This window comes from Dermacentor silvarum, chromosome 2 (assembly GCF_013339745.2).
Source record: "Dermacentor silvarum isolate Dsil-2018 chromosome 2, BIME_Dsil_1.4, whole genome shotgun sequence".
Taxonomy (NCBI): domain Eukaryota; kingdom Metazoa; phylum Arthropoda; class Arachnida; order Ixodida; family Ixodidae; genus Dermacentor; species Dermacentor silvarum.
Window position 1 is genome coordinate 56096838 of NC_051155.1, and position 27702 is coordinate 56124539.

Genomic DNA, 27702 nt, shown 5'->3' on the forward strand with positions numbered 1-27702 from the left:
ATAATATTCCCATTTACGTCGCTTAAAGTCCGAGTTGTCAAATAGGCCGAGATGTAGCGCGACCTCCCACTCTTCCTTTCGCGACCGTTAGGTTATGTTGCATGTATTTTGACAAAGAAATGTACAGAGTTTGCACAAATTGTGGCAAGACAGGCGGTAAAAGAAAATTGTATCCACTGCAGCTCGACTGGCCCTACTGTTCATCACCCAGCAGCAGACAGCACAGTTTTTATTGCACGAAACCTTATTGACAGCACAAAACCTTATTGGGCACATCAGCAGAGACACGAAGTGGCCATCTCAGCGCCACCGAAATGCGGCGGCTGGGCTCGAACCCGCGCCCTTGAGCTCAACCTCGAAACTCCATGGTCACTGGTCAACTGCGGCGGCTGCCGAGGAAACAAATGCCATTGTTACAGCGCTGAAGCGACCACGTCTGAATCTATGCTGAATTACGATGCCATTATAGTCTTTTATTTGGACGGGTATTCGGGGCGTGGATGACTGCTAAGCGGGATACTGTAGTGCAGTTTTCAGTGCCTGCCAATTTCTGGCACGCCAGCCAGCTGCAATCATGCGGAGTGAATGTAGCAGATACACTCACTCCTTGTTACGCGGTCGTCACCCTGAAGTGCGCGTGCGCGTGCGCAGGACTACCGCTGGTGGTGGCGTTCGTTCCTGACGAGCGGCAGCTCGGCGCTGTACCTGTTCTTCTACTGCGTCTACTACTTCAAGCGCCTGAGCATCACGGACACCGCATCCACATTTCTCTACTTTGGATACACCTTCATCATCGTCTTCCTCTTCTTCCTGCTCACCGGTGAGTGTACGCCTCGCTCATCGGTACAAATATCCTTCGCAGGTTCATGTACGCCGATCTGAGCAACTAACGCACAATATAGACGGCGAAGCTGAATAAGCGGATTGTCATTAGCTTTGGAAGAGCAGGGGTCTATTTCCTGGAAGTGCCAGCAGGAAGGTCAATTCGCTCGCTGCTGCGCCGCGCTGCCTCACCCCAGCGTTTTGACAGCGCGTTTTTAGCAGTCATCGAGTGAGATGTGTTCATGTTTGCTTGTGCATGCGTGACACCATGCTTGTTATTTACTTGGTATGCCTATGTTTACAAGTTTATACGACCGATAAAACTACTATCCTTACGTCCTATAGCTGTCCACTTAATTTACTATGGCAATCGATGCTTCGACTTTCGGGCGAAAGTGATTTATTTAACAAAATGCTCATCTATGCATTGAAGCCCAAAAGTAACCGCCCACCTATTTGGTCCCACACTTTAGGAAATATCTCAAAATTGGTGTCATCCTGGAACTTAATTTCAAGTGGACGCGTCTTTCAATATCGGCGGCTACAACTCGTAAATTGCAATATGCGCCGTAAAGTAATTAATTAGGAAGGTATTTAGCAGTTGTTTGTTAATTAGTTCAATATGCGTTTCGATTTCTCGTGCAAGCATTGTCCGCCTCTGAACAATCCAGCTCAAGGACTAGAATTATATCTGCCACAAGCGATTTTTAAAAATTCCATAAATCTTAAAAATGATCCCCCCATATACCAGCCGTCGTCTGCTGCGCGGCAGACGGCGACGTGCAGCGGACAACGAGCAGACGACGAGGGCAGAGGCGGCACGTACGCAATGCCTACTGGTGATATTGGTTGTTGACTTCAAAAATTTTTCTCTCGCTTCAAACAAAATTTACTCGAATAAAAATTTCTAAATCACAAGATAAGATGCTGGTGCGCATCTTGAGCTATCTGACATATTTTTATCTGGAGGGCCTTAAGGCTTAAATGTGGCATGAATCTCGCAAAAAAATCCACTTTTTGTCAACTTTGGAGGTGTTTTTCTAAAAAAATATATATAACATAAGAATTTCAAATTATTTTTAGCATACACTATAGCAACATTCGAAAAGGAAGAAAGAATATTGTAGTTGAAAATTTTGCGAAGTTTATGCGAAAAAAAAATCAGCAAATGCAAGATTTCTTGCTTTTTTAATGAGCCAAATAAACGCGATAAATTTTAAAATGCATTCAGTTATCACATTATATGAAAGAAGGATGCCCCTAGAATGCTCTTAAATAAACTTTGTTATTACACCTAGTTTCAGCCTTGAATAAAAAAAAATTTACCTCCAACCAACTATTGCTTCTTTGCGGAAACTTCAAGTACCGCTCACGTGATCAAAAATTTTTTTTCGACCAAAAAACTTTGGTGAAACCTTATTCACACAATAGCCATCTAGCCCAATTTTTTTCACGAAAATCAACGATGTTCGTTTTTTGGGCTGGGACGTTTCGCGTGGAATGACCCTGTAACTATACCACTTTTAAAATGGCGCTGGAATTTGTACCTTTGTTTCTCCTCGCAGGAATGGTGGGATTCATTTCTTGTTTCTTGTTCGTCCACAAGATCTACGGAGTCGTCAAGGTCGACTAGGACTCGTCACGCAAGGCGGGCCATGCCACTCTGTGGGCCGTTGATTTGTGTTCATCTTCTCGCGCAGGCCGTTGCGGTCACTGTGGCCCAGCTTTTTGGCAACAATTGGTCAGAAAACAAACTCTATCGCGTGTGCTTGAGGTTTGGGAAAGGGGAGAGGAAATGCCTCGTTCTTTTTTGTGTTGTTATGCTTTACTTCTCTAGCAGCTTTCTTTATTTTGGCAATAACACTGTTTTCTGTCGTTAAAAAAGATACAAATAGGAAAAAAAAGTGTGGTTCGTTGCCATCTTGTCTTGGATAGACCACTAATATTTATTGTGATGACCGGTGTGTGTGTTACAAATCACTACACACATTTTGTTGGAATGCTTGGCTTACAGAAACCGAAGGGCCTGCTATTTCAATAGAATGGGTTCTACTTCCCTAGAACTACTACAGCGTAGGGCGGCTGTACCGAGTGAACAGTGTTCGAAAGTCAACCGCTTGACCAACTTGGGCCACTGAGTTGGGCAATGTGTACACGCGTGCCGCTTTTCAGCGGACCTCTTGCTGGCATGGGTCACCGAAGATGCGGACTGGGTAGGTGCTGCTTTTCGAAGAAACTCTTTGACACCGACTTGGAGCTCTGGGTTTGTCCCACTCGGTCTGCGCTGGTCTCCAAGGAACCTCTTTGATGCCAACTTGGGTCACTGATTATTTGCCAGTAGGTGTGAGCCATTCTTTAATGAGCGTATTTGAAGCCAACTTGGATAACTAGGTACGCGCCGCAGGGTATGCGCCGCTATACAATGACGAAAAAGGTGCCCCAAATTTCTCCGACGCTTAGCGGAATCGGATCCACGTCACGAAAGTTCATGAAATACAGCATCCCGACGGATTAGCAGGCATACGCTACAAATGCAATGTGTATATGCGCCGCTTTTCAAGGGGCGCCTTGCACGCCAAGATTTTAGCGAGCTGCGTCATGAATGCACTGGGTGCGTTCCGCTCTTCAATGAGCCTCTCGACAACTTAGGTCACTGAGTATGTGGCACTGAGTGTGCGGCAAGCGAAAGAAGAATTACTGGCGTTCGCAGGCATCGGCGCGCCACGCTTCTCGTCTCGGAGGCCACACACGCACTTCTCGGCAGTGCTACTAGGTGGCGCAGCGTGTCCAGAAAGAAGCGCGAGGGAGGAGCCCGGTTGTCGCGTGAAGTGTTTCTCAGTGTTCGCGCGCACCGACGCGCTACAACAACAACAACAACAAAATGCGATCCGTAGCCTCCGCCAGCATGGTGGCGCCATCTAGTCAAGGTCTCCGCAACCGCCGCGCGCGCAGGCTCAGAAGACGAGATGCGATTCAGACGAGGCGCGTAATCTACGCCATTCCGATGCGAGATGTGCGCCACGTATTCTGGATGCCTCTTCGGTACACGTTATGGCGTCTCCTCGCAAGGTACGAACCGCTGCTGAAGAAGCGAGTCGTAGAGCTACGTGCGCGGCTACAACTAGGTTTGATAGGGTTCAGCAGACTGCTGTGCAGAGAGCATTAGAAGCCGCAGCTCGCCGTCGACGCCAGGCGACGGCGAGCTCGTTCTCGTCAAAACTAGGCGAAGAGACTTGGTCGCGAAGAACCTGGTGTGCGTGGTGCCGAAATTGGAGCTACTATTGAGCCGCTGCTCCAGCTTACGCTGTGACTGTGCTGCGTGTGCCGCGCAGGCCTGCGAATTTTTTTTTTCGTTTCATCGCTCTTGGTGCGGTCTTTAACTTGTTCTCGAGCTTTTTTGTAAACCTCCAAGTTTCTGCCCTATATGTTAGCACCGGTAGAATGCTCATACTCCGGCAGTTTACGTAGTCGCCGCCGAATAATCAAACCGGCCAGCTTTCGCATTAGCCATTATAGACGGATTCCAAAACCCGATTGTCAGTGCATCGATTCCAAATTTGACAGAATCCCTTGAAGCGGTAGAGGCCGCAATTGCTCACTCCTCCGCTAACTATATTTTCTCAGATTCTAAAACCACAATTAGGAATTATGACAATCGAAAAATCCACTCCCCTGCAGCTAAAATCATCTCCCCCACTTAATCGCCTCATCACCATCCTTTGGGTCCCTGCACACAGCGAAAAGCCAGGCAACACGGCCGCTCACACCGAGGCTCGAGCAGTCGTCAACCGGACTGAAAGCGACCTGCCTTCGTCTCGCAGTGCCAGGGATCGACTCCTCAGCTACCACGACATCATCCTGTTTTACAGAAGTTCCCGCCTAATGTACCCCCCACCGCATAAATCTCTTCCCAGAAGTGACCAAGCTTCGCAGCGCAGACTTCAAACAGCCACAGTCACGACCCCTTTCCTTCTCTTCATTATAACGCACGGTGAAACCTCTCCTCCCTGCCACTCGTGTCCTAGCACCAGAGCCGAGTTTGGCCACATCTTCCTAAATTGCCCGAACACGTCCAAGCCCCCGTGGCCAAGGTCAGAACACCAAGAGCGATGGAAGGCTGCTCTGCGCAGCTCGCAACCGGAGCAACAGCTTCGGACAGGGGGCTGGGCCAGAAGGGTCGCCGAAGCACAAAAGTGCCTGGCCATCTAGAGCGGCCCGATGGCTCAATAATCGTCCTGGTTCCTATACCAATAAGCTATGCGCGTAGTTGCAAACAGGCTCAGTAGACCGCTGTGCAGACAGCAGCCCAAAACACAGCTCGCCGTAGGGCGGACCGTTCAGTCATCGTGAAAATGACGCGAGAAGACTTCGCCGCGAAGACCTTGAAGTGCGTGGTGCCGAAAATGGAGCCACTCCTCCAGCTTACGCTGCGACTGTGCTGAGTCTGCCGCGCAGGCCTGTGACGTTTTCATTATCCGCTTTTCTTGTTTTTACGTTTCTCCTCTCAGGGCCTTTCTGTCCTCATCCCTTTCCCAATGTACAGCAGCATGTAAACAGATAAATACAAGTCGGCAAAATGATCTGTATATAAAATTAAGCGCAGGACAAGTAGTGTTATCGAAGCGCAGGACAAGTAGTGTTATCGATCGAGCGCAGTGCCCTCGATCGCGCAGCAGACGCACTGCGTGCAGAACGTATTTGTGCAGTGCCATTCTTGAAAGACACCACTTTTCTTGATTTCCGTGCTCACGTTGGTTTCGACGGGAATTCAGGGCGCAGGCTCCTTTCCCAAGCGTATCACCCCTGAAGGAAGCCGAACGCCAGGCCGGGGTACGCTTGTACCCTTTTGAACCAGTGGGTGCCCGGCGGCGGTGGGAATCGAACCCACAGCCTCCCGCAGCCGAGGCGGGCGTTCTACCACTAGGCCACGGCTGCGGTAGAAATTCATGCGCCAATTCTTTCGACGAGATGGCCGACTTTGGAACGAGCGAAGGGTGCTGCGATCGTGGCCTTAAAGTTAGGTACTCATACGCAAATCTGGCTTTTAGAAAATCGCATGTGTCTACTTGCGTACATCTATGCAATCTATGCAAGTCTGGTATAGAGCCCTCATCAACCGCATTTGCATCAGCGTTCGTAAGAAAGAGACGGTTGAGTTCCACCTGAACAGAAACCTATCGATTAATTGTTTCAATAACAAGTGGGCTAAGCCAACGCCACCATCTCATAGACGTCGAAAAAGGTTACTACGGCTAGTCCTTTCCCAGCGAAAATTCTGAAATAAAACCGCAAACACTCGCTGAAGCTTTTTAATTTTCTTGATAAATCCACTTGGGAGCTGTTTCTCGTTGTTCCTGTAACATTCGGCTCCTAATTGCGAGGTCGCGAGCTCGTTTCCTGGCCTCGACATTCTGATGAAATGCAAGGACGCTCTCGTCCCGCGCTTCCCGTTACAGAATCTTGAAAAAGAATCAACATCAAGAACTTCAGATGGTCCAGATAACCCCGTCTTTATCTGCATATTACGCTGATGAAGGTCGCCTACATTAGCGCACAATTTTTTTACCACACCCCATGCGTGGTAGTGATACCGCCGTTCTGTAAACTGGAGTGCGCCAAGTATACGATGCTTTCCAAATCACACTGCGACATCAGCTACAATGATTGCAGAGACTGTGCGCAATGGCTACATAAAACTTTTTTTTTTTATGGCGAAGCATTTCTTGGCGAACATTTCCCACTTTGACAGTATCTATCTAGCTGCCTACGTGTTTGTGCTTTCATGGCCGTTTCGTTAACTTGGTATGTAGCAAAATTGACATAGTATGACTACAGTGTATGACGAACATAAATGATAGGCCACGACGTAAATTTCATGACATGCGTGTCATGTAGGTCATGACAATGAACCGGCGAAAAAAAAGATTTGAAAACCTCTGAAATGGGTTCGGACGTGCGTGCTAAGTGAAGAAAACACTAAAGGATGATGGCATGTCAGTCATGAGCGTGACTCGCCAAAAATGACGCTGATTCAGCCGAAAAAAAATGAACACCCAAAAGCCAATGGAATGGGCTCGGATGAGGTGCTAAGTGAAGGATGGTTTATGTTGGTTGATGGTCTGTCATATTCACGAGCATGAGAATGGATAGTTTGGCGAGTTGGTACGGTAACATATTCTTGATATAAGCGCGAAGAAGACACGGACGATAGCGCTCGTCCTGTCTTCTTCCGCCACCGTCCGTGTCTTCTTCGCGCTTATATCAAGAATATGTTCACGAGCATGACTGAGGATTTCGTTTTAAGTTCTCTTCGGCATAGCTGAAGGGACTCCTGAGGACTCATGACAAGGATGTCATGACATGCGTGTCAGGTAGGGTATGAAATAGACGCCTACGTCTTGGTGCTCTGGTGGTCGTTTCGTTAACTAGGTTTCGTTAACTTACTCCCCCGACACTCAAGGGTGCAAGTTAAAAACAGATTGACACCCTTATTCAGTTCGAAGGGTCTAAATCATTTAACAATGCGTGACGGTTGTTCGACGCCAATCGTAGCGGGTATGTTTGGCCGACGCTCCACGAGGCAAGCTCGATCGGTAGCCTCAGAAAAAGAAGAAAAGAAGAAACGAGACTTCAGACAGCGGTATAAAAGCTTGTTTGCGTTTCGGCTATGTACATGTGCCGCATAGTAGAAAACTGCCGCGACAGCCGATGGGTTGGCAGTGCCGTAGGCGCTGTAGCATCAAAGTTACAGCGTATTCGGCGTAGATGCTTCTTCCTGCTTCTCCACGCTGGTGACGAGCTCCGTGGCGGAGGTTGAAGGTTCCTCCGGTACGGGAGTGATGGGCACCGCGGCGATGGAGACCTTCCGGTCGCGCCTCCAGTAGGGACCACTGTTGAACCGCCACCAACCACCGCAAAGGAGATGCGAAAGCATGCAGAAAGATGCACCGAACGACGGCACCAGTTAGTCGAGGGCAAATGTGAAAGCGCATGCGGCAGAACGAGCTGTTGGCACAAACGAATCGAAGTAACGAGACTAAGCACAGTTGGTACCGCTGTATCTGTTAGATGATCGGCACAGTGAAAACACGTTGGAATACATATTAGAAAGTACGTGTTAAGCGAGATCCGCGGAAAATCTGAACGCTATACGATGAGTTGCATTAACGTGCACCGAAATGACAGGATATGTGCTTTAAGAAAAGTAGCCAGCGTACGTGCATATAATGGTAGCGGAGAACCCGAAGCCTGCTTCTTGTGTTACACGCAGTGCAGAAAACGCACACCAAGAGATTCCCGCATCACAACCACGTGGGTTCACAGTGTCAGAGCAATGCCCCGTCTTCGCGAGATGTGCCCACACGAAACGCTACCATGCAAGCATGCTGTGGCCAAAGCATGCCACAGCTCAGTCATGCAAGAGGGGAAGGAAGCATTACTAGTAATCAAACGGGCAGGTTCCCAGGTACTCGTCGCAGCACACGGCGTTCACGCACTGGCCCGAACAGCAGTCCAGGGGGCCAAGGCACTGCAAACAGAAGGATGTTGGCCATCAGACGAGGACTAACTATACACAGGGTGTCCTATAGCCGGCATAAATTGTAATGCTATCAGCTGTCATAATGTACCTGCCACTCACATTTCCATAATTGATAGTAAAGGTCGGCCGAAAGTATGCATGTTCTATTGTGTAGTTCTTATTTCTGCACTTAAAGGAAAGCCCACGAAAACGAAGAAAAAAAAGCTGATCCGACTTCCCGCTCGCACGTCGCAGCTGTGGTGGTGGGCTAAAACTTGCGGCAAAGGAACTAAACGTTTCGTGCTCTATGCCAAACCCGGTAGGTGCATGACTAACAGGGCGTTTATTTCGGTTGGGCCACGCAATTCCTGCTAGCGGCGAGTCTCGCGTCTGCGCAAAAGACCGCTTGTGACAGTTGCAAGACAATTCCCGAAGTCAAGTGAGGAAAAATTGCAGCGCAAGTTATCGATTGGGCGTGTGAGGACAACCCAAACATTGGCATGAATGTACGAGTCACCGCGAATAAGTTTTGACTCATAGAAGAGCGAAATGGCCCATTACACGAATGAAATTAAACGCCGCGTGCTTTAGAGCGACACCGTACGGCCAGCAAGTGGAGAGTCGGGTCAGCCGCAGTGAAGACTCGTTCACACAGACAGTCAGCATGTAAAGGGGCTCTTAATCGGATTCGGCGGCGGCAGATTCTACCCAAAAGGTCCTCTCAGAGCCGATCAGCTTTGGATAGATTCCTGCCGCCACCGGAATACCTTGCCGCGTAACAATCAGCAATTAAGCGAAACTGTAATCTGATCGGGGCATTGAGCTAATCCATCGCGGCACCTTGCGAAAGGCTCCGACCGGATCCGAGCTCGGCATCTCGCAATAGTCTCAAGGCTGCGTCGACTGCTGCCACGGCGGAGATGTTAATAGAGGGGGAGAAATTACCAGGTCCTGTACGATAGCGCCACACCAAACACAAGTAGTGACGTGAAATGCTATAGTAACGAGAATCCTAAAAGAATGAAAACTGCGGGAGCGTAAAACTATTAAAAAAAGCCAATACTTGGCGCAGGTGTGTAAGTTGGCGCATACGCGATAGATCACACTAATAAGATTACGAGAGCTGGTAGCAGCTCCGAGAGTGCGAAATGGGAGCAGTGTGAACGGCGCGGTGCTTTGGTGGCAGGATATTCTGCGCGGCAGCAGACGCCGAATTTCTCAGAGTGAACCAGCAACAATGACTCGGCTTGAGGCGATTCAAGTATATAGGCATGCGTTCGCAAAGAAAACCTTTGAGCGAGTGCTTAAACTGTCTACAGCATAACATGTAACCTGTTTAAAACGTTTAATGTAACGACACGCTTCGGTAATTACTGTTGAACATTCTGTGCACGGTTGCTATAGAACTTCACTGTAAATGTATGTGTAAACACGTAGCGGCGTATGCTTAATCGATCGATTATAGTACGGGAACCACCTCGTAACTATAATCGGAAAGCACAATAGAAGGCCCGCGAAACGTACCACGTCTCCGTTGGGCGAGCAGAACTGCCTGGCGGCGGCTTCAACTGCAAACGGGGCCGTCATGAGCAGCACGGCGGCAAAGGCGGCCGCAAGCAACAGCAGACGGGACGTGCCAACTGTGGACTTCATGGCTCTGCAAGAGCACAGAACCGAAGTTGTACACTGAAATGTCTAGCGCATGAACGACTCGACGATCAGCACGTGTTGTAATGAAGCATTAGCAGTGGCCAGAGACGTTTGGTAGCGTAAAGAATAAAATAAAGCACGATAAGAATGCATGATGGAGCATATAGTAAACGAAGACTGCCTGGAAGCGCATTTCTAAACACTCAGATCGGCAGCTGAGGCGCACATGGGTGCAGTCGTCGCAGAGTTGAAGAATGACTCATGAAATGCAATCGTGTCTAAAGGCAATTGAATTCCCCTACGCGAGCGCATTTTGTCGTTCACATAGGCGTGCTGCACACCTTATTAAACGGGATAACGTAGAGCGTTCTAAACATACACGGTTTCATTGTAAGAATACGTTAATACGGCAGTTCATTACACTTCTGTCTATGCATGGCGCTGAGATAAGCGCGATGACAAGAAAAGCGACATTCGTGCATTCGTGGCTATAGTTTGAAAGACAATGCTCAAGAACCGCGGAAGCAACAACTGCGCTTGGGCACACAAAAAAAAGTGCATTCCGCTAAATTGAATTTAGCAGCTGCAGAGCTCTTTTCTTGCTCAACATCCCAATGCTCAAGCGCTTTGGAACGAAGTGTGGACGACCCTACCTGCTGCGTTCGGCCTGCACGAAATGTTTATCGATACGGTCTAGGTACTTTTGTGTGCCAGTAATGCGTCATGGATAAGTATTTTCAAATACGGTTCAATAATGACTCGAAGCTAAGGAAGTTGGCAGGAATTCATGTTACTAACAAGGCAGGCATGCAAATACTGGCAGAGCTATAGGAACAAAGAGGGGCGTTTGTGTTTTCAGACCTATACGAGCGTCCGTGTTTGCACGCCTGCCTTTTGAGTAACATAACACTGTACCTACTGTACATGAATACTTCTGCCATCTGCAGATAAAAACTTATTTCTAATGTCGATCCAGCGAGTCGGATGTTCCCCCACTTCAGCAGTTACGCGGTTGCGGCTTCGCAAACTTACGTTTCCTTTGGTGGCGAAGTCCGGTCGGTGAAAAAAAAACCTCGGGCGTGTCGATCGAGAGGCGTCTTTCCGTTGCTGTTGCTGCGAGTCTCGCCGCGTGTGTCAACGAAGTGGCCCGGCAGGGTTTTCGGCTCGCATTTATGTTCGCGGTGAATGGAAGGAGAGGGGGTTGCTTTTTGGGGGGGCCACGCTTCTGGGGGCAAAGCCGATCGGGGCATTGAGCTGACTCGCGTCACCCGGCTTCTGCGGCGGGCGCTTGATAAGCGTTCCTCGACTATTCATGGTGAACGGCCTTGATAAGGGGCACGCGTTTTCGAATCGCCCACCGTAGCAGGGAGGGAAGGGGGCGGTATCTAACTTCGCGGGTGATAGTGTAGTTTCATTCATATAAACCATTTAAAAAAAGGGCGCTATAACCTTCGAACGAAACAAGCAGAAATTTCGGGCTTTATTAAAAACAAGTAATCGCTTCTCGTGGAAAACATTCTGGCACGCTGGGTCACCATGGGCCGGAAATAAAGTCGGAGTCATTGCAAGAACACATGTCAGGTCTTAAGCGTGACGACGCCTGTCTTTGACGCATTCACGTTACAGTCACTTGAAGCGTCAACCGTGCTATATGGTTTTCAGGACGCGCCGAGGGAAACGAGCTGACGGGATCGAAGCACAAAAGACGTCGCTTAGACGCACGCCATGTCTTTGTTCCACGCTGATACGCCGCACGTGGATAAGCTCATCAATGGGGAAACGACGGCGTCGTTAAGAGCTTGTTTAACTAAGTTGAGCAGTCTCTATATCTACATTTTTTTACTCATTGCAATGATGTACTTAGCCACCCAGTCCTTATATTTAGTTTAAAGTCGCCATTTCCGCTGGGTTTGACCTAGTGCGAATTGATCTGTGAACGTTCAGAGCATTGCGCTATCCTATCTACTCTCGCGGAAATTGGACTTCCCATCCTGGACACATGTCGGAGATTAGATGCTCGTAACATGAAGATGTGGGTACGCCACGAAAATTCCTGTGGGCAGAGAAAAAAAAAGAAGGAAGAAAAAAGTGGACACGCGTAGATTAGTGCCAGGAGGACGAGGAAAAAAGGAAGAAAGGAAAGGCAGGGAGGTGAACCAGACGCACGCCCGGTTTGCTACCCTACACAGGGGAAGGGGTTTGAACATGAAGTGATGAAAAGAAAGGAGAGAGGGAAGAAAGTATTCTCAGATGAACACGTGCGGTCGTCCAACACTTCACAATCTGAATATAGGAATAGTGATTAAGAAGGACGAAACACGAGATTATCATGTGGGTGGACGCACATGTAACAGGATGATTCAACATTCTTTAGGTGCCTGCATTTGGCACTTGGCTGGTGCCAAACTTGCCATTTTGGAGCGTGTTCGAAGCAGGAATTGCCAACTTTGGAGCAGCTAGGTTAAGCTCAACATTAGTGAAACAGTACTAAAGCGCCAAACCGACGACACAAGAAGTGACACGGACGAGCGCTTGTGCTGTCTGTTTGGCGCTTTAGTACTTCAGTAACATGCACCAACTGGCCCAACAAAAAGTTCTGCTTAGTGAAACACTGGCAGATTAGGAAAATGTGTTCTTTTTTGTGTTTGCAGAACAGTATTAACTTAGATAACGCGTGCGCGCAAACTAAATGCAGCCAAGAAAAAAACAACATAGGGCTTTACGGGGACCGCGCTCTCTCTAGGTTGATGGGGTTGTTCATGCTAGTCATATGTGTTGTTGGTGCAAAACAATGAACAAATTATATTGACACAAGACAAAAACCGTCTTTAAATAACGCGCGCAGCTTCGTGCGCCCTCGAAGAGGACAGCGGCGTATTAGAAGAACAAAGACGAAGACGTAATGGCACGTGCATTCGCCGCACGCACGGGGATATATGTGACCATCGCCAAAAGAAGAGGAAGTGAAGCGCCGCTCGAGGAAAAGAAGGCTTGTTGATCTCCTGCTTGGACGCTGTAGTTATTTAATTTATTTACTTGCTGGGCACAAGTTAGCCCCAATAAATAGTTATCTTAGAAGTCCTTGAGTCATTCGTTACAATATGTATCGAGGTTTTATTAGCTGCGTTCTATTAACTTAATCGATAATGTGACATCGTAAAGGTTGTGATGGATACCAAGAAACGACCGATAACAGCGTTTAAGGCAACCTAGGTTGTGTGTGGCAAACTTTATCGACAAAAAAAAAAGAAAAAAAAAGAAAGAAACTCAAAGAAAAAAAAAAAAGGACACCCGCATAACGTTTAACAATATCATGTGAGAATTCGCCCCGGCTCCAGCGATATCAGCGGTCGTAAACGTAAACCTTGTCATCTAGTACGCTGCTACTGTAACACTGCGCATCTTGCGCAGTTCCAAACCACGGCTTCGCATTTGATAACAATCGAAGATATGTGCCAAAATTAACTGACGCGTCGGGGAAACAGTGCGGCTGCTCGTTCGCAATGCGATGATCTATGCCCGTACTCAATGAGGTTTATACTGAGACTGCTGCAGTCCCGGCCGTACGAACGCGTTGTGACGAGTTATTTTCATTTATTTTTTTTAAATTTTGCAGCAGTTCTTTGTCACCAGAACAAAAAAAAAAAAAAAAAAAAAAAAAGAAAAGAAAAAAAGAGAACCACGCAAGACCTACAGGTTACATTAAATGTCGTTACCAGTCATTTCTCGACATCTTTCACACCTTGTGCATTGACGCCATATCGATAAACTAGGCCAACAATAGATAATTATACCTAAATAATCATTCGTGCACAATTAACGCACCGATGACGAGCATGAACGCCCATCAATACAGAGTGTTTGCCGTTCATGCAGAGCCATTCGTTGTATTTTATTCGCGAGAATTTACTCGGATAGCCGGTTAACACGCCGCTAAATATATGTGACGTTAGTTGGTCATTGCATGTTTACCCGTTTTCCACATCCCTTGCAGGGAAAATCACTGCCATTTTTTGACAAAGAAAAACGGAAGGAAAAGATCATTGGCTTTTCGTTTTGCATACGCGCTTAAAATCGTGGTCTATCGAGTCGCAGACGAATGTTCTTGGATAAGTTCCGATTTATTCGCGACCCCACAACGGGCTCCATAGACCCAGTGCACTCTAACAGCGACGTATATATTTAGACACCCAACGACCGTTTATCGAACATTTTCTGGCTCGTTTGCGCAAGTCACGGCGTGAACATCGTTGCCGCGAGTGCAATCTCTGCCTTTCGCGTGTCTCCGATTTATCAGCGGAGCTGTTTAAGCCGGATGTTGGCCCGTATAGCGTAGACCAGAAATTGCGCCTGGCGATGACGTCAGCGCGCGTTCCCTAGCTACCACTTGGCACAGCTGCGCCTCGCTTCGCCGCCGCTGCGCACCGCCGCGCCGAGCTGTTACGACCGCGCACGTGCTCCGTCTAGCCATGACGTCATTTCGCGTCGCCTAGCAACCACATGCGCCTCGCTTCGCCTAGACATGTCATCGCTTCGCCAGGCTGCGTCTTGAAGCGCGTCGTGCGTCCAAGCGAGAATCGGCGCGTCGGCGGCGAGCCGATCCGGAATACCGTGCTGAAGCTGCAGCCGAGAAGAGGCGTCGTCGAGTCGAAGATGACGAATTTCGAGAACGAGAACGCGAGAGTCTGTGTTTGAGTATCCAGCGTCGTCGGAATAGCGACCCTGGCTGTAGCTTGGTCGATAACAAGCTCCGCTGTTTGCTCCAGCCTTGCACCACTAGTGCAAGCTGCGCCCATTTTATTGCGATAGCAATTATATGGACAGGCCAAAGCGGATTTCTGCCGTCGGCGTCGTCGTCGCCGTCGCGGTGAGGTTCCGTATGACGTCAACGGCGATGAAACTGTCGCCGCGCTCCGGACGCTGTATGTGCGAGTGAAAGGGCGCGAGGGACGCGCGCTTTCATGGCGAGCGACCGCACGTCAGAGAGCAAACGCGCGTTCTGCGCCGTGCTCCCTGAAGGGCTGCAGAATTAAGCGTCTCTTTCCTCCTTTACAATCACCATATATAAAGAGCAAACGCGACTTCTTCCGTCGCTCGAAAGGCCGTGGGGAGTCGGGAGGGAGGAGAGGAGACGTTTAGCTGCGGCACCAAATGCATATTCATATAAAAACTTTGCGAGACGAGAAGGTGGGTAAGATTTCCGACGCTGCTCGACGAGTGTCCCATTCTGCTCTCGTCGAAAACCTCCGAGCCGCTCCCTGAAGCACCGGCAACAGTCCCCAACGCCGCGCGCGTTCGGTGCGAACACGGGCAAAACGCCGACGGCGTCGACAACAGTTCTGCGCGTTGCTGGTGCTGCTTGTCCAAGTTTATACAGCTGATAAAACCACTATCCTTACTCCGTATAGTTCTCTACTAATTTGCTATCGCAATTGATGCTTCGCCTTTCGGGTGAAACTACGACAATCTTTTTATTGCGATAGCAATTATATGGACACTCAAAAGCAGATTTCTGCCGTCGGCGTCGCCGTCGCCGTGAGGTTCCGTATGATGTCAATGGAGATGAAATCGGCGCCGCGCGCCGAACGCTGTATGTGCGAGTGAAAGAGCGCGAGGGACGCGCGCTTTCACGGGGAGTGAACGCACGGCGGAGAACAAACGCGCGTTCTGCGCTGTGCTCCCTTAAGGGCTGTAGAAGTAGGCGTCTCTTTCGTCCTCTACAATCACCATATATGTAGAGTAAACGTACCATCTTCCGACGCGCGAAACGCCGTGGGGGAGGGGGAGGGAAGGGAGGCGACGTTTAGCTGCGGCACCAAGTGCCTATTTATATCGGAGGCTGCGGCAACATTCACCAACGCCGCACGCATTTTGAGCGAACGCGGGCAAAACGCCGACGGCGTTGACAACAGTTCTGCGTGTTGCCGGTGCTGCTGCATGTCCAAGTTTATACAGCTGATAAAGCTGCTATCATTACACAGTATAGCTCTCTTCAAATTTGCTATCGCAATTGATGCTTCGCCTTTCAGGTGAAACTGCGACAACTTTTTTACGACTGCCATTTGACCGCTGAAGTTGGCTAAAAGTGAAAGTTTATATTCCTCGCTCGCGTTCTTCGGCGGGAAAAGTCTAATTTGGAATCATGCGGTTGGCCAGAAAGTGAAGTATCCGAAGAATTCGAATGTTAGTGACAATCAATGTTGCAAGTTGAGATCTGTGGTCGAGAAGTTTCACGTCAGCAAGCGGGTGGTTTGTCGCCATGCCGCACTGTCAAATCAACTAACCGACGCGATGTGTGGGCGAAGCGGATTTGAGTAGGGAGCCTACATGCAACGCCGTTATAAAACGGCGTTGCATGTAGGCTCCCTAGATTTGAGATGTCACACGAACGGTGTGTTCGCCATTATTTGACACAGCTATACCGAAAAAGCATACAAGCGAGCACCGAAGTGTATCAGTATAACTAAAACGAGTTACACGCACGATGGCGCAACTGTCGCAGCACTTCCACCCCTGTAACTTCAACAAATTTCACTCATTGAAACAATCCAAAGGATTAATTGCTATAGGGGAAACCAAGTTCACCCCAGCTATAGGTTTGATCGGTGGAAATTCTACGAACGAAACATAAGGTTGGGACAGAGGATGCGCCGCCACATTTCGCAAATCTTATGCGACGATAACAACCCATGCCTAAAGCCGACATATCTAACAAGCCACCATAGGGCTAAGAAAGACCCTGCTGCCCTAGAATAATGAACTGTACTATGAACACCCTCACGCAGCACTGTTCCAGTGATGACTTCACGGTGTTATTGTCCCAGAATCCCTGCACATTGCCAGGATATGTTGTAATTTCTCTGCCAAAATATCTGATCACATTACTAATGTCCGCTTATTTAATACAATTTTGCATTATTATTGCGCTATTTCTTCCTCTCTTCTCTCTTGCGGTTGTGTCAGGAATGCGGGTCTTAATTTAAAGGCCAGCTTTTCTTTTGCGTCATTCCGTGATCATGACCTAGATCTGAAACGCCGGATCGGTCTCTTACCGAACTTTCACCACTTCTGTTCCTATCTGGGACTAATATGAAACATTTTAAAACATTTACATCTCTTGGGGTAACCTTTGCTGCTACAATGTCTTGGGACATCACATAAGTAAACTCTGATACCTTCTCCAGAATCGTCGGCATCATAAATCGCAATACACTCAGTTTAGGTCTACCTACTAAACCCAAGTGGAATGTTTATTATGCGTTCTTTACTTAATTACTGCTTATTAATCTGGGGAACAGCTACAGCATCTAACATCCTAAACGTTTTCTTGCAGCACAAGAAAGTGCTTCATGCTGTTGCATGTGTGAGTTTGGTGCCCAACTTGGGCCATATACGCTTACTATATACAATTGTACCTGGATGCAATACGGTTGAGCACAGATACGCGTGCTTGTATAAAAATACAATAGCACGGAATGACCTATATTTTTTTAGACTGCCATGGACTGCCACTAAACCAAACACCATATCAAATGCGACAACGAAACGTTTACACATTGCCTCAATGCAGAACTAATTATGGTTCCCGCATGCGTAAATACGTTTGACCTAAATTTCTCCATACTGCCCTGTATCAACAATTAACATCAATGTCTTTTTCGGACCTGCGTAAACCATTAGTAGACTAGAATATGCTATAACCCGGCTACAGGGGCGTAGCCAGGGGGGGGGGGGGGGGGGCTGACGCCCCATCAGCCCCTCACAAATTTTTTCGTGCTGGCATGCACCACCGACCAAAGCAACCACCGGCGCCGGGAATCATTCTGGATTTTCTCTATAATGTGTTTTTCACGCTCGAAAAGACATTTCGGCGCGAATTCACTGCGAACTCGGGCTGGATTCCGTGGCAACGCCCATGCACCTGGAGTCAGACATGACACAAGGAGCCCCATCCGAGCGCTAAGTTTCAAGGGCTTTGCGATGGCGAGCGGGCGCGTCGTGGCATCTCGCGGCGGCCGCGGAATCTATGGAGTGCATGGATTTCAATTCCAAAACTTTATTGGTATTAAGTTCTCATAAACTTTTGACACGAAAGGTGTACTGACATTTCCAAATATTTTCAATTGCGGAACTTTATGGGTTTAATGTTCTTATAAACTTGGGCCAACATGCGCGCACTGGAGCCCTCGTGTACAATCCGTTCCAGAAATGGAAGCACGCGCTCGCAATCTTCCACACACACGAAAATACTAAATATCACCGTGACTGTCAGCTGGCAGCTGATAATTTTCTCCAAACACTTTCAGGAAGCGCGCCCAATGTCATCGATCAGCTGGACCAGGGCAGGCAAAGTAAAATCAGAGAAAACAAAATAAAGTTAGCGGCCTATTATGGAGACAGTTCTTTTTTGCGGGCGACAAGGTCTGGCTCTCCGTGGCCATAGGGATAGTGGTCCTATGAATTTAAACAAAGCCCCCGCTGAAAATACTCGTATTTTCAGAACGCTTCTTCGCATGCGAGCTGATTGTGGACATACAGATCTGAAGAACCACTTGGAAAGTTACCCCAGTAATGCCTCGTATTTAAGCCCAGATGTAGAAAACCAAAATGTAGAAATTTGTGGTGAAATTATCAAAGAAAGCCTAGTTGCAAAAGTAAACGTTGCAGGCTGCTTCTGCGTACTTTGCTGACAGAACGACGGATATTGTTGGAATCGAACAGCTTACCGTTTGTGCAAGGTGCTAAACAAGGATGCCAACGACATCGAAGAAGTGTTTTTAGCTTTTGTGCCAATTCAGGACCAAAGTGGCAGGGCCCTCGCCGACGCCATTACGAAATTTCTGCTAGACCTTAGAATTAACATGCATCATATTCGTGGCCAAGATTATGATGGTGCCAGCTCGATGGCTGGTAAAACGAATGGCGTGTAAGATGCCGTTCGCGAGAAATATCCAGCCGCACTATACACACATTGCGCCAGCCACTCCCTCACCTAGTTTTCTGTGTGGCGTGCTCCATCACAGATACCCGAAACTGTTTTGGAACGTTGAAGACAACGACGAACTTTTCCCGTAAATCTCCTAACCACTCACACGTTTTACGAGAAATGATAAGTTTGATGTGGCCTCAGTCCACAAGGCAGGGACTTTGGGATTATTTGAAACGCACTGGGTGAAAAAACATGATGCAGTTCTTTCATTTGTGAATACGTTTGAACCGGTGATCGCGGCAGTAGAGGAGATAAAATTAAACGGCAGTGGTGAAAGTCCAGTTCAGACAAATAGTCTAGCGTTGGCACTTTTGTCACCGGCATGCCTTGTGAACCTGCATGTGGCGGAGCATGTGTTAGCGGGGACTCTGCCTCTGGAAAGAAACTGCAGACCAGGAACATCGACATGAGCGCCGCCATTGACGACATAAATGTGGTACAGCAGGCGATCGAAAATGACCGCAATAACGCGACTGCTTCATTCTGAAAAATATTTGCAGAAGTACAGGGGAGTGGCAAAAAAAAAAAAAACGATGTGAAAATAATCAGCCGACGAACCGGTGTCAGACAGCAGGATCGTGGGATCGTTGCATCAGAAAATGCTGAGGAATATTTCCGTAGAACTGTGCTCATTCCATTCATGGACCACGTGTTAGCACAGTTACACCAATGGTTCGAAAAGCACAGGACAATCTCAAAGGACTTTTCTGTAATTGTACCATCCACAATACCACCAATGCAAGATGTTCAAGAGAAAGGAGCAGAAAATCTCTTGGCCGTTTTTGCGCAGGACGTGGATGCGAGGGCTGCTTTTGGAGAACTGCGACTATTGTGGACAAAGTTGGTGAACAAAGCAGCAAGCCAGCGCCCCAGCAGAGGAACAGATGCCCTCTTTCATTGAGACTGCAGGTTATATCTAAATGTGTACAAACTGCTGCAGATTCTAGTCACCCTTCCAGTGACCACTGCCAGTGCAGAGAGAATATTTTCAAACATGGGATTGCTAAAAAGATTACTTGCGCTTCACAATATCTGAGGAACGCATGGTTGGGCTGGCGCTTCTATACGCCCACAGAGACGTGGACATCAACGTGTCCGAAGTCATTGACCGCATCGCTAAACTTCCCCGCCGAATGAAGTATGTCCTTTAGATACCGAAACAGCAAAACTCAGTGCGAGTAAAACGCCCGTTCCTTCAGGTACATAAACGCGTAATTATGAAAACGTATGTCTGTTCATTAGCTTTTAAAACCGCAGAAATGTTTGCCGTTTATTGTGACAATTAGCATAATGATCAAAATTATCATGCCGATACGAAAATTACGAGGACATCAATAACTAATTTTGACCGACCTTGCTCATTGAGAGCCCGGCCGACGCGGCGTTTCCCAACAAACACACTCGGATATTGGATAGTTCAACTTTCCGCATCACCTGTGACTTTCGTTTGCCCCTTTCTTTGCTTTTTAGCTACCTGATTTTACTCCTTTTTGAACCGAAGCAATACCCTTCTTTAATTTTCTGTGCATATAAATTGTTGCCGCTGTGCAGGAAGTTAAAATACACATTTTCGTATTGATTTCTGCACCTTATTTTATTATTCTATCCATATGGTGCCGTCGCGACCGCAGCATGGCCCAAGTAGATATCGCAATTTCTGCGATCATAGTTTTGTTCTTGCCTGGATCGTCTATCTTCCTAAAGTTGACGATCTGTGATTGCGCAACGTGTTCATCTGATTTGTTTGACGCATTATATACAGTGACGTTTGCTGAGCTACGTAGATTTATTGGAGACTTATGTGTACATTTAAATATCTTGTTGCGAGGTTTTGTGCATGCAAGCAGTGAACTTTGTTTCCAGCGACACTTTTTTGCCCTTAATCAAGCTGTATCTTCGCATTTCTACATACCACTGTATCTTCACATTTGTAATGTATATTTTGCAGAACTCTTGCTTTTTATATGTACCCTCTGTTGCGACTATAATTTCGGTCCAGTTAGTCATAATACACGACCACTAACAGCTGCTGCTGCGCAATGCATTGGAACGAAGGCCAGCATCATTGAGGTTTTTCCCTGGCCGTCCAATATCTACAAAATGTAACCAATGTTCCTGAATGAGAAAGATTCATCAAAATATTTGTCAACTTCTTCATTTCATGGCCTCTACGTTTTTCGTATCAGCTGCATGCACTGCTTTGCTGGTTTCGAACTGATATAGTTGTAAAGTTCGTGCGATATTTTCTTTACTTATTAAATAGACAAAAACATGGAACCATTGACATCAGTTACTTCTGCCACAATTTTTGAGACATACGAATGTATTCTTTTATGAAAAAATACATATTTTACGTGTCTTGACAGTGCGTAGCGTTCAAAAAGTCGTTTGCAACATCTAATACACAATGCCATTGGCAATGGCAATGCAGTTATTCTTCAAGCATTTGAACCCTCGACAAACTCTATAAGGAGGAGGCCGCGCTGCAACGTGAGGCACGACGGCGACTGTATGACGGTGACGAAATGATGATAGAATGACGAAGAAGGAGAGTGGTATTGATGAAATGACAAGGGCGTATACCGACGACGGTATGATGACAATGGCATGCAGATGGTTAAATTATGACGATTGTATAACGACCACAGGTGACGACCACGACATGATGACAATGAGATGGCGACAATGGTGGGGCGACGACGGTATGACGACCACCGGATGGATAAGCGAGAATGACGACGACGCATGACTAATAGGGCATGAAGACCGTATATGATAACGGATGCATGTGTGTCTGTGTGACAGCGACGCAATGAGGGCAGTGACATGACGACAACGACATAATCGCGATTGAATGACGACAGCATGACGCCGTGGTGGCTCAGTCAGGTGAGGCGTTGCGTTGCTGAGCACGAGATCGCGGGATCGAATCCCGGCCGCGGCGGCCGCATTCCGATGGAGGCGAAAGGCAAAAACGCCCGTGTGCTCGCGTTGTAGTGCACGTTAAAAAACCCCAGGTGGTCAAAATTATTCCGGAGCCCTCCACTACGGCGTGACTCATAATAAGAACTGGTTTTGGCACGTAAAAACCACAGAAAGAAGAAGAAGAATGACGAACAAGGAATGACGTCGAAGGATCGACGAAGCTGGATACTGAGGATACTGAAGCGATTACGATGGTGAAACGACAGCGTGGCGACTACGACTTGACGATGACTGTGTGACGACGATGGCGTGATGAAGACGAATGGCAATGCTGGAATGACAACGGTGCAATGACCGCGACGACATCATGATCCCGAACACATAGTGACCCAGGCTATTTGGACCCCTGGGTCAGTGTAGGTGGTATGGTGACGACAGCATGGGCGAGAGTCAGATCATGAAGCTAGAATGACCACGATTGAACGACCACAACAGTGTCACTATGTCGGTGGGGCAACGAATGCACGGCGGCTGTATGACGAAGCTCATACCTAATGGACCAAGCTATTTGACAACTTAGGCGACTGGGTAGGGATATAAGTCGTGATGACGATGCCATGACATGATTAGGATCACGAGGCTGGAATGACGACAATGGAACGACCACAACGGCATGACGATCAGGAGCACATACCTAGTGGCCCAAGCAGTCTTGCACCACTAGTGCAAGCTGCCCACCTTTTTTTTTTCTTTTAATGTGAACTAGAATATCAGCTATCCCCGTTTGCTCTCTGATCCACACCGCTCGCTTGCTGTCTCTTAATGTTAGGCCTAATATGTTCTTGTGCGGTCTTTAACTTGTTCTCTAGCTTCTTTGTTAACCTCCAAGTTTCTGCCCCATATGTCAGCACCGGTAGAATGCAACGATTGTACACTTTTCTTTTCAACGACAGTGGTAAGCTCCCAGTAAGGATTTGGCAATGCCTGCCGTATGCACTCAAACCCAATTTTATTCTTCTGTAAGTTTCCTTCTCATGATCAAGGTCCGCTGTGAGTAATTGACCTAGATAAACGTACTCCTTTACAGACTCTAGAGGCTGACTAGCGATCCTGAGTTCTTATTTCCTTGCCAGGCTATTGAACAATATGTTTGTCTTCTGCATATTAATCTTCAACCCCCCTCTTAAACTTCCTCGGTTAACGTCCTTAATCATTTGCTGTAATTCGTCCCCATTGTTGCTGAATAGGACAATGTCATTTGCAAGCCGAAGGTTGCTGAGATATTCGCCGTTGATCCTCACTCCTAAGCCTTCCCAGTCTAAGAGCTTCAATACTTCTAAGCATGCAGTGAATAGAATTGGAGAGATTGTCTCCTTGCCTGACCCCTTTCTTGATAGGTAACTTTCTAATTTTCTCGTGGAGAACCAAGCTGGCTGTGGCATCTTTGTAGAAAATTGCCAAGATATTCACGTGTGCCTCCTGTAATCATTGGTTACGTAATGCCTCTGACTGCTGGTATCTGTACTAAATCAAATGCCTTTTCATAATGAATGAAAGCCGCCATATATAGAAGGTGATTGTACTCCGCAGATTTCTCGATTACCTGATTGATGACATGGATATGATCCATCGTAGAATGTCCCTTCCTGAAGCCAGCCTGTTCTCTTGGTTGGCTGAAGTCAAGTGTTGCCCTGCTTTTACTCGAAATTATCTTGATGAATATTTTATACAATACTGAAAGCAAGCTAATGGGTCTATAATTTTTCAGTTCTTTATCGTCTCCCGTCTTATGATTAGTATAGTGTTGGCGTTCTTCCAGCTCTCTGGTACACTTGAAGTCGGGAGGCATTGCGTATAAAGGGCCGCAAGCTTTTCAAGCATGATATCTCTTCAATCTTTGATTAAATCGACTGTTATTCCATCTTCTCCAGCAGTTTTCCCCCTGGTCATGTCTTGCAAGGTCCTTCTAACTTCATCGCTAGTTATAGAAGGAGCATCTGTACCCTGTTCATCACTACTTCGAATGAAAGTAGCTTGGCTGTTTTGGGCACTGTACAGGTCAGTATAGAGTTCTTCCGCTGCTGTTAGTATTTCATCGAAATTGCTGATGATATTACCCTGCTTATCTTTAAGTGCATACATCTTGCTTTGTCCTATGCCAAGTTTTCTTCTGACTGATTTCATGCTGTGTCCATATTTTACGGTTTCTTCAATCTCTTGCACGTTATAATTTCGGATATCCTTTACTCTCTTCATGTTGATAAGTTTTGACAGTTAGCTGATCTATTGAGATTGACACTTTCATGCTTTGTCGTTTCTGTATTAGGTCCTTTGTTACTTGGAAGAGCTTACCTACTGGTTGCCTTGATGTCTTCAACCTCTGACTTCAACTGCTGCTTCTGAAATTAGCCTAGTTACGGTTGCATTCATTACCACTATGTTATCTTCATCACGCTGTTCTAAAGCTGCATATTTGTTTGCGAACACCAGCCTGAATTGGTCTGCTCTTACCCTTACTGCGTCTAGGTTGGCCTGTTTCTTCTTGACTAAATTTACTTTTTCTCTTTTCAAACTGAGAGAAATCCTAGACCTCACTAACCTATGGTCACTGCACTTTACCTAACACTTCTACATCCTACACTATGCTGGGATCGGCAGAGAGTATGAAATCTATTTCATTTCTTGTTTCTCCATTAGGGCTCCAGAGATAGATAGGCTCAAAACAGACGATACACAATACGCGATAGCGTCCTGTATATCTTCTTCCGCCACAAATTATGTACCGTAAATAAATGGGTTTGATACTCATAACATTGCCCTAATGTGCTGCAGACTCCGTAATGAAAAAAAAAATCAAGGCAGTGGCATGATTCATTGTGCATTTTCTGAGACATCGTAATTACAGAGAAGTGTGGCAACAGTTAGTGCACTCAAATAAAAAAAAAGTCCACAGTCACTTAGCGTACGCTAAAGAGGATGCCTGCGCGCTCACGAGGCATTAATTAAATCACTGGACATTCTCATTCGAATGCGTTGTTACTTCCTATTACTTGTTTTCTCCCCCAAAGGTGATGAGTTCGAGTGACCTAATTAACTATCTCTTAATTAACACTGCCTTAATCACCTTTACCTAAATAACACCAAAGGTCATGGGTTCGAGTGCCCTAATGAACTCTATCTTAATTAAGGTAGAGTTATTAAATGTAGAGTAGAGCTTGGCTTAGTCTCCTTTACGTAGAGAGGGGGGGGGGGGGGGCGTAAGACGGCGACCAGTATGTATACAGGGCTCTGCGTGTTTCGCTGCGCATGTTCCAAAACAGCGAGATGGCTGCGACGTGACGTGTGCGATCACGCGCGCACTGGGCACGCCTTTAGTAAGCCAGAACCGTGGATTGAATGTAACTGTGGTGGCTCCAGGGAAGCATGCTCGTTTCGCACCGCGGAGGCCCCCGGTTCGATTCCCACCCACACCGAAATGTGCGTAATTTTTGTTTCGAAGCCACTAATTTACTTTGTTTACGGGAACCTCCCTGAGAAATGTGACGACAATCCGGGAATTTCTTCCCGTGTTGCGGTCACGGCGCAGCTTCGCCAAGGTTACCCGCCAACATAACAATACCTTCGCCCCAAAAAACGTATATGGTTGCGATGCACTGTAACGACATCATTTTTATGTTAACTGAAAGTGTCATCGTCTACTTGCATGAATCCTAATCTATTTTTCGATAAGTCCACATTTTGCGCGAATACAACCTTAAGTCGCTTCGGAAATGCATCGATGGCGGCACGGATGTAGTCCACGTCTGATTCTCCCATGCTTTTTCAAATGCCCGGCAAAGAGCATCCAAATTTCGGCGAGGAGTGAATAATCAAGAACTGAATAATCAAACGGGTTTACACCCGTGCTGTTTCGTTTGTAATTCTGAAGCAGGAATTAAATCACGCAAGTATTTCGTGCATCATTGTTGCATCACCTTCGCCTTGTGAGCCGGAGCGGAATCCTGCTGATGCGACCACTGACGGTTTCCGAAGTATGATTCAACCCGAGGCAGGATGTCATTCTTCAGGACATCTACCAGATAATTTGCGCAGTTCACTTTGGCTCCCCGCTACAAGAACACCAGCGGCACCTTTCCATCAAAAGTGATTTCCCCCAATATCGTCACTGATTGAGGGTGAGAAACTCCTGAGGCAATACTTCCACTGACGTTGGCTTCCTTTCAGGATTTATGTTAATACCCTATCGTTTGGTTGTTTGATATTGAAAACTGCCTTGTCTGTGAATGGAGTGCTGCGTTGGCGCGCCGTGCTGCCCAAGTGCTTGAGCAGGTCCTTTCAGCTTATCACCATAGTCTCTTTCATGTCCTGTGTGAGTGTACGAGCTTTATGATCCTCCTACTTGTGCAGCTGCTTCTTCACATTTTTTTTGGACAGAAGGTTAATAAATAAATTCCTTCGGTTTGGGCCACTTGGCTTCTTTATACCTGAATTTCTGCAGAGTGCGGGAACTTTTGTCGCACCCTGCACAGTAAATCCCGTCGCTTTTTCAATAAATATATTTAAAAAATATTCGCAGATGCATGGCAATCTAAGAAACTCATACATCAAGGACAGTGAAGCTGTAAATGGGAGTTCTCACATTCTTCGGAAGCTGAGTTGACCTTAGCCAAAAGATCCAGATGCGACACCCGCAACACGTCGTCCTCCTAACTTACCTGCAATGTGGAGCCGGTTGAATGAGAAGTGAGAAACAAAACTGGCGAGTTACTGCTTAAGCTTGAACTTTAATTTATTTGAGCATCAAATAATCTAACTGGAGAACGAAATAAGAAATAGCAGTGAGTGAGGTTCTGACTTGCACGTTTGTAGGAGTCGCGGTTAGAATACAGATGAGAGGTGTATCCTTTAATATGGGACGTGGTTGTACATTTGTACTGAGGCCACAGAGAAAAAGCCGCTTGCCGAGGTCTGCTACCTTGCAAGTCGGGAGGCAGCAAACATAGTGTAAAATACAAAAAATTATACTGTAACTACATCAAAACACACCATACTTCTCGGCGTGATCACCAACGTTGACGTTGAAATGAAACTAACAATAAGCAGCAGTTGGTAACCGTAATTCGTACTGCTCTGAGGGAACGCTCCACTTCTGGCATGAACAAGTATCTCTCATTTTGTTCTTAAAGAAACACCAGAAGTCATCTTAAGGAAGTCATTTTTACGTATCATCCACCCGATGCCGCTGGATTAACATAGCCTAATGGCAGTGAGGAAGCGGAAACAGACCCAAATATTCAAAGAGTGGCTTTATGTAGCTGTCATGGGGTACCTTTACAATGAGACGATATGCTTTTTACAGTATTTTGTGAAGTTTATTTGTGTTTAAAAGATTATAGTAGTGCTCCCAGACTAAGTGACAGTAAATAATCTGTGCAAGAAACAATGCATTGTAAATAATAAGTTATACAGACATGGGCCAGATAATCCGTAATTTACGCGTAGAAAGCACACCACAAATGCGATCTAATGTACCTATTATTATACTTCAATAAGAGCATTCCTTGTCACATGTTGTTCGAACAAAACACCGAGCCACTTAACCATGGGAACTGTTTCAATGACCGAGTTCGCAAGCCTTAAGACAGGTGGCGTGTTTAAGCGTCTGTTTTTTGCCCCGAACGATACAGCGTTTGTTTTAGAGTTCGCTGAGCGAAACCGCGCAATGAAGCTCCACGAAGTCGGGTACTCGGTGTCGGCGATTGATCTTCCGGCCAATACGGATCAATATGCACACAAT

At 46.9% G+C, this 27702-nt stretch overlaps 3 protein-coding genes and 1 long non-coding RNA gene across 4 annotated transcripts in view; 2 read left to right on the forward strand and 2 right to left on the reverse strand.

Annotated features, from left to right (window-relative positions):
- Positions 1 to 27702, forward strand: part of LOC119441492 (transmembrane 9 superfamily member 2) — a 271918-nt gene that overhangs the window by 139911 nt on the left and 104305 nt on the right. The window lies entirely within an intron of this gene.
- Positions 1 to 27702, reverse strand: part of LOC125943007 (uncharacterized) — a 203004-nt gene that overhangs the window by 70690 nt on the left and 104612 nt on the right. The gene's annotated exons all lie outside the window — the stretch shown is intronic.
- Positions 1 to 27702, forward strand: part of LOC119441495 (transmembrane 9 superfamily member 2-like) — a 194004-nt gene that overhangs the window by 62349 nt on the left and 103953 nt on the right.
- On the reverse strand, positions 7458 to 11256 carry LOC119440937 (uncharacterized). The gene is made up of 4 exons (XM_037705733.2): positions 11024 to 11256; positions 9866 to 9998; positions 8262 to 8350; positions 7458 to 7712 (listed from the first exon to the last, which is right to left on the reverse strand). Exons 1-4 carry the CDS (start codon positions 11239 to 11241, stop codon positions 7568 to 7570), a joined length of 585 nt encoding a protein of 194 aa, XP_037561661.1. The 5' UTR covers positions 11242 to 11256; the 3' UTR covers positions 7458 to 7567.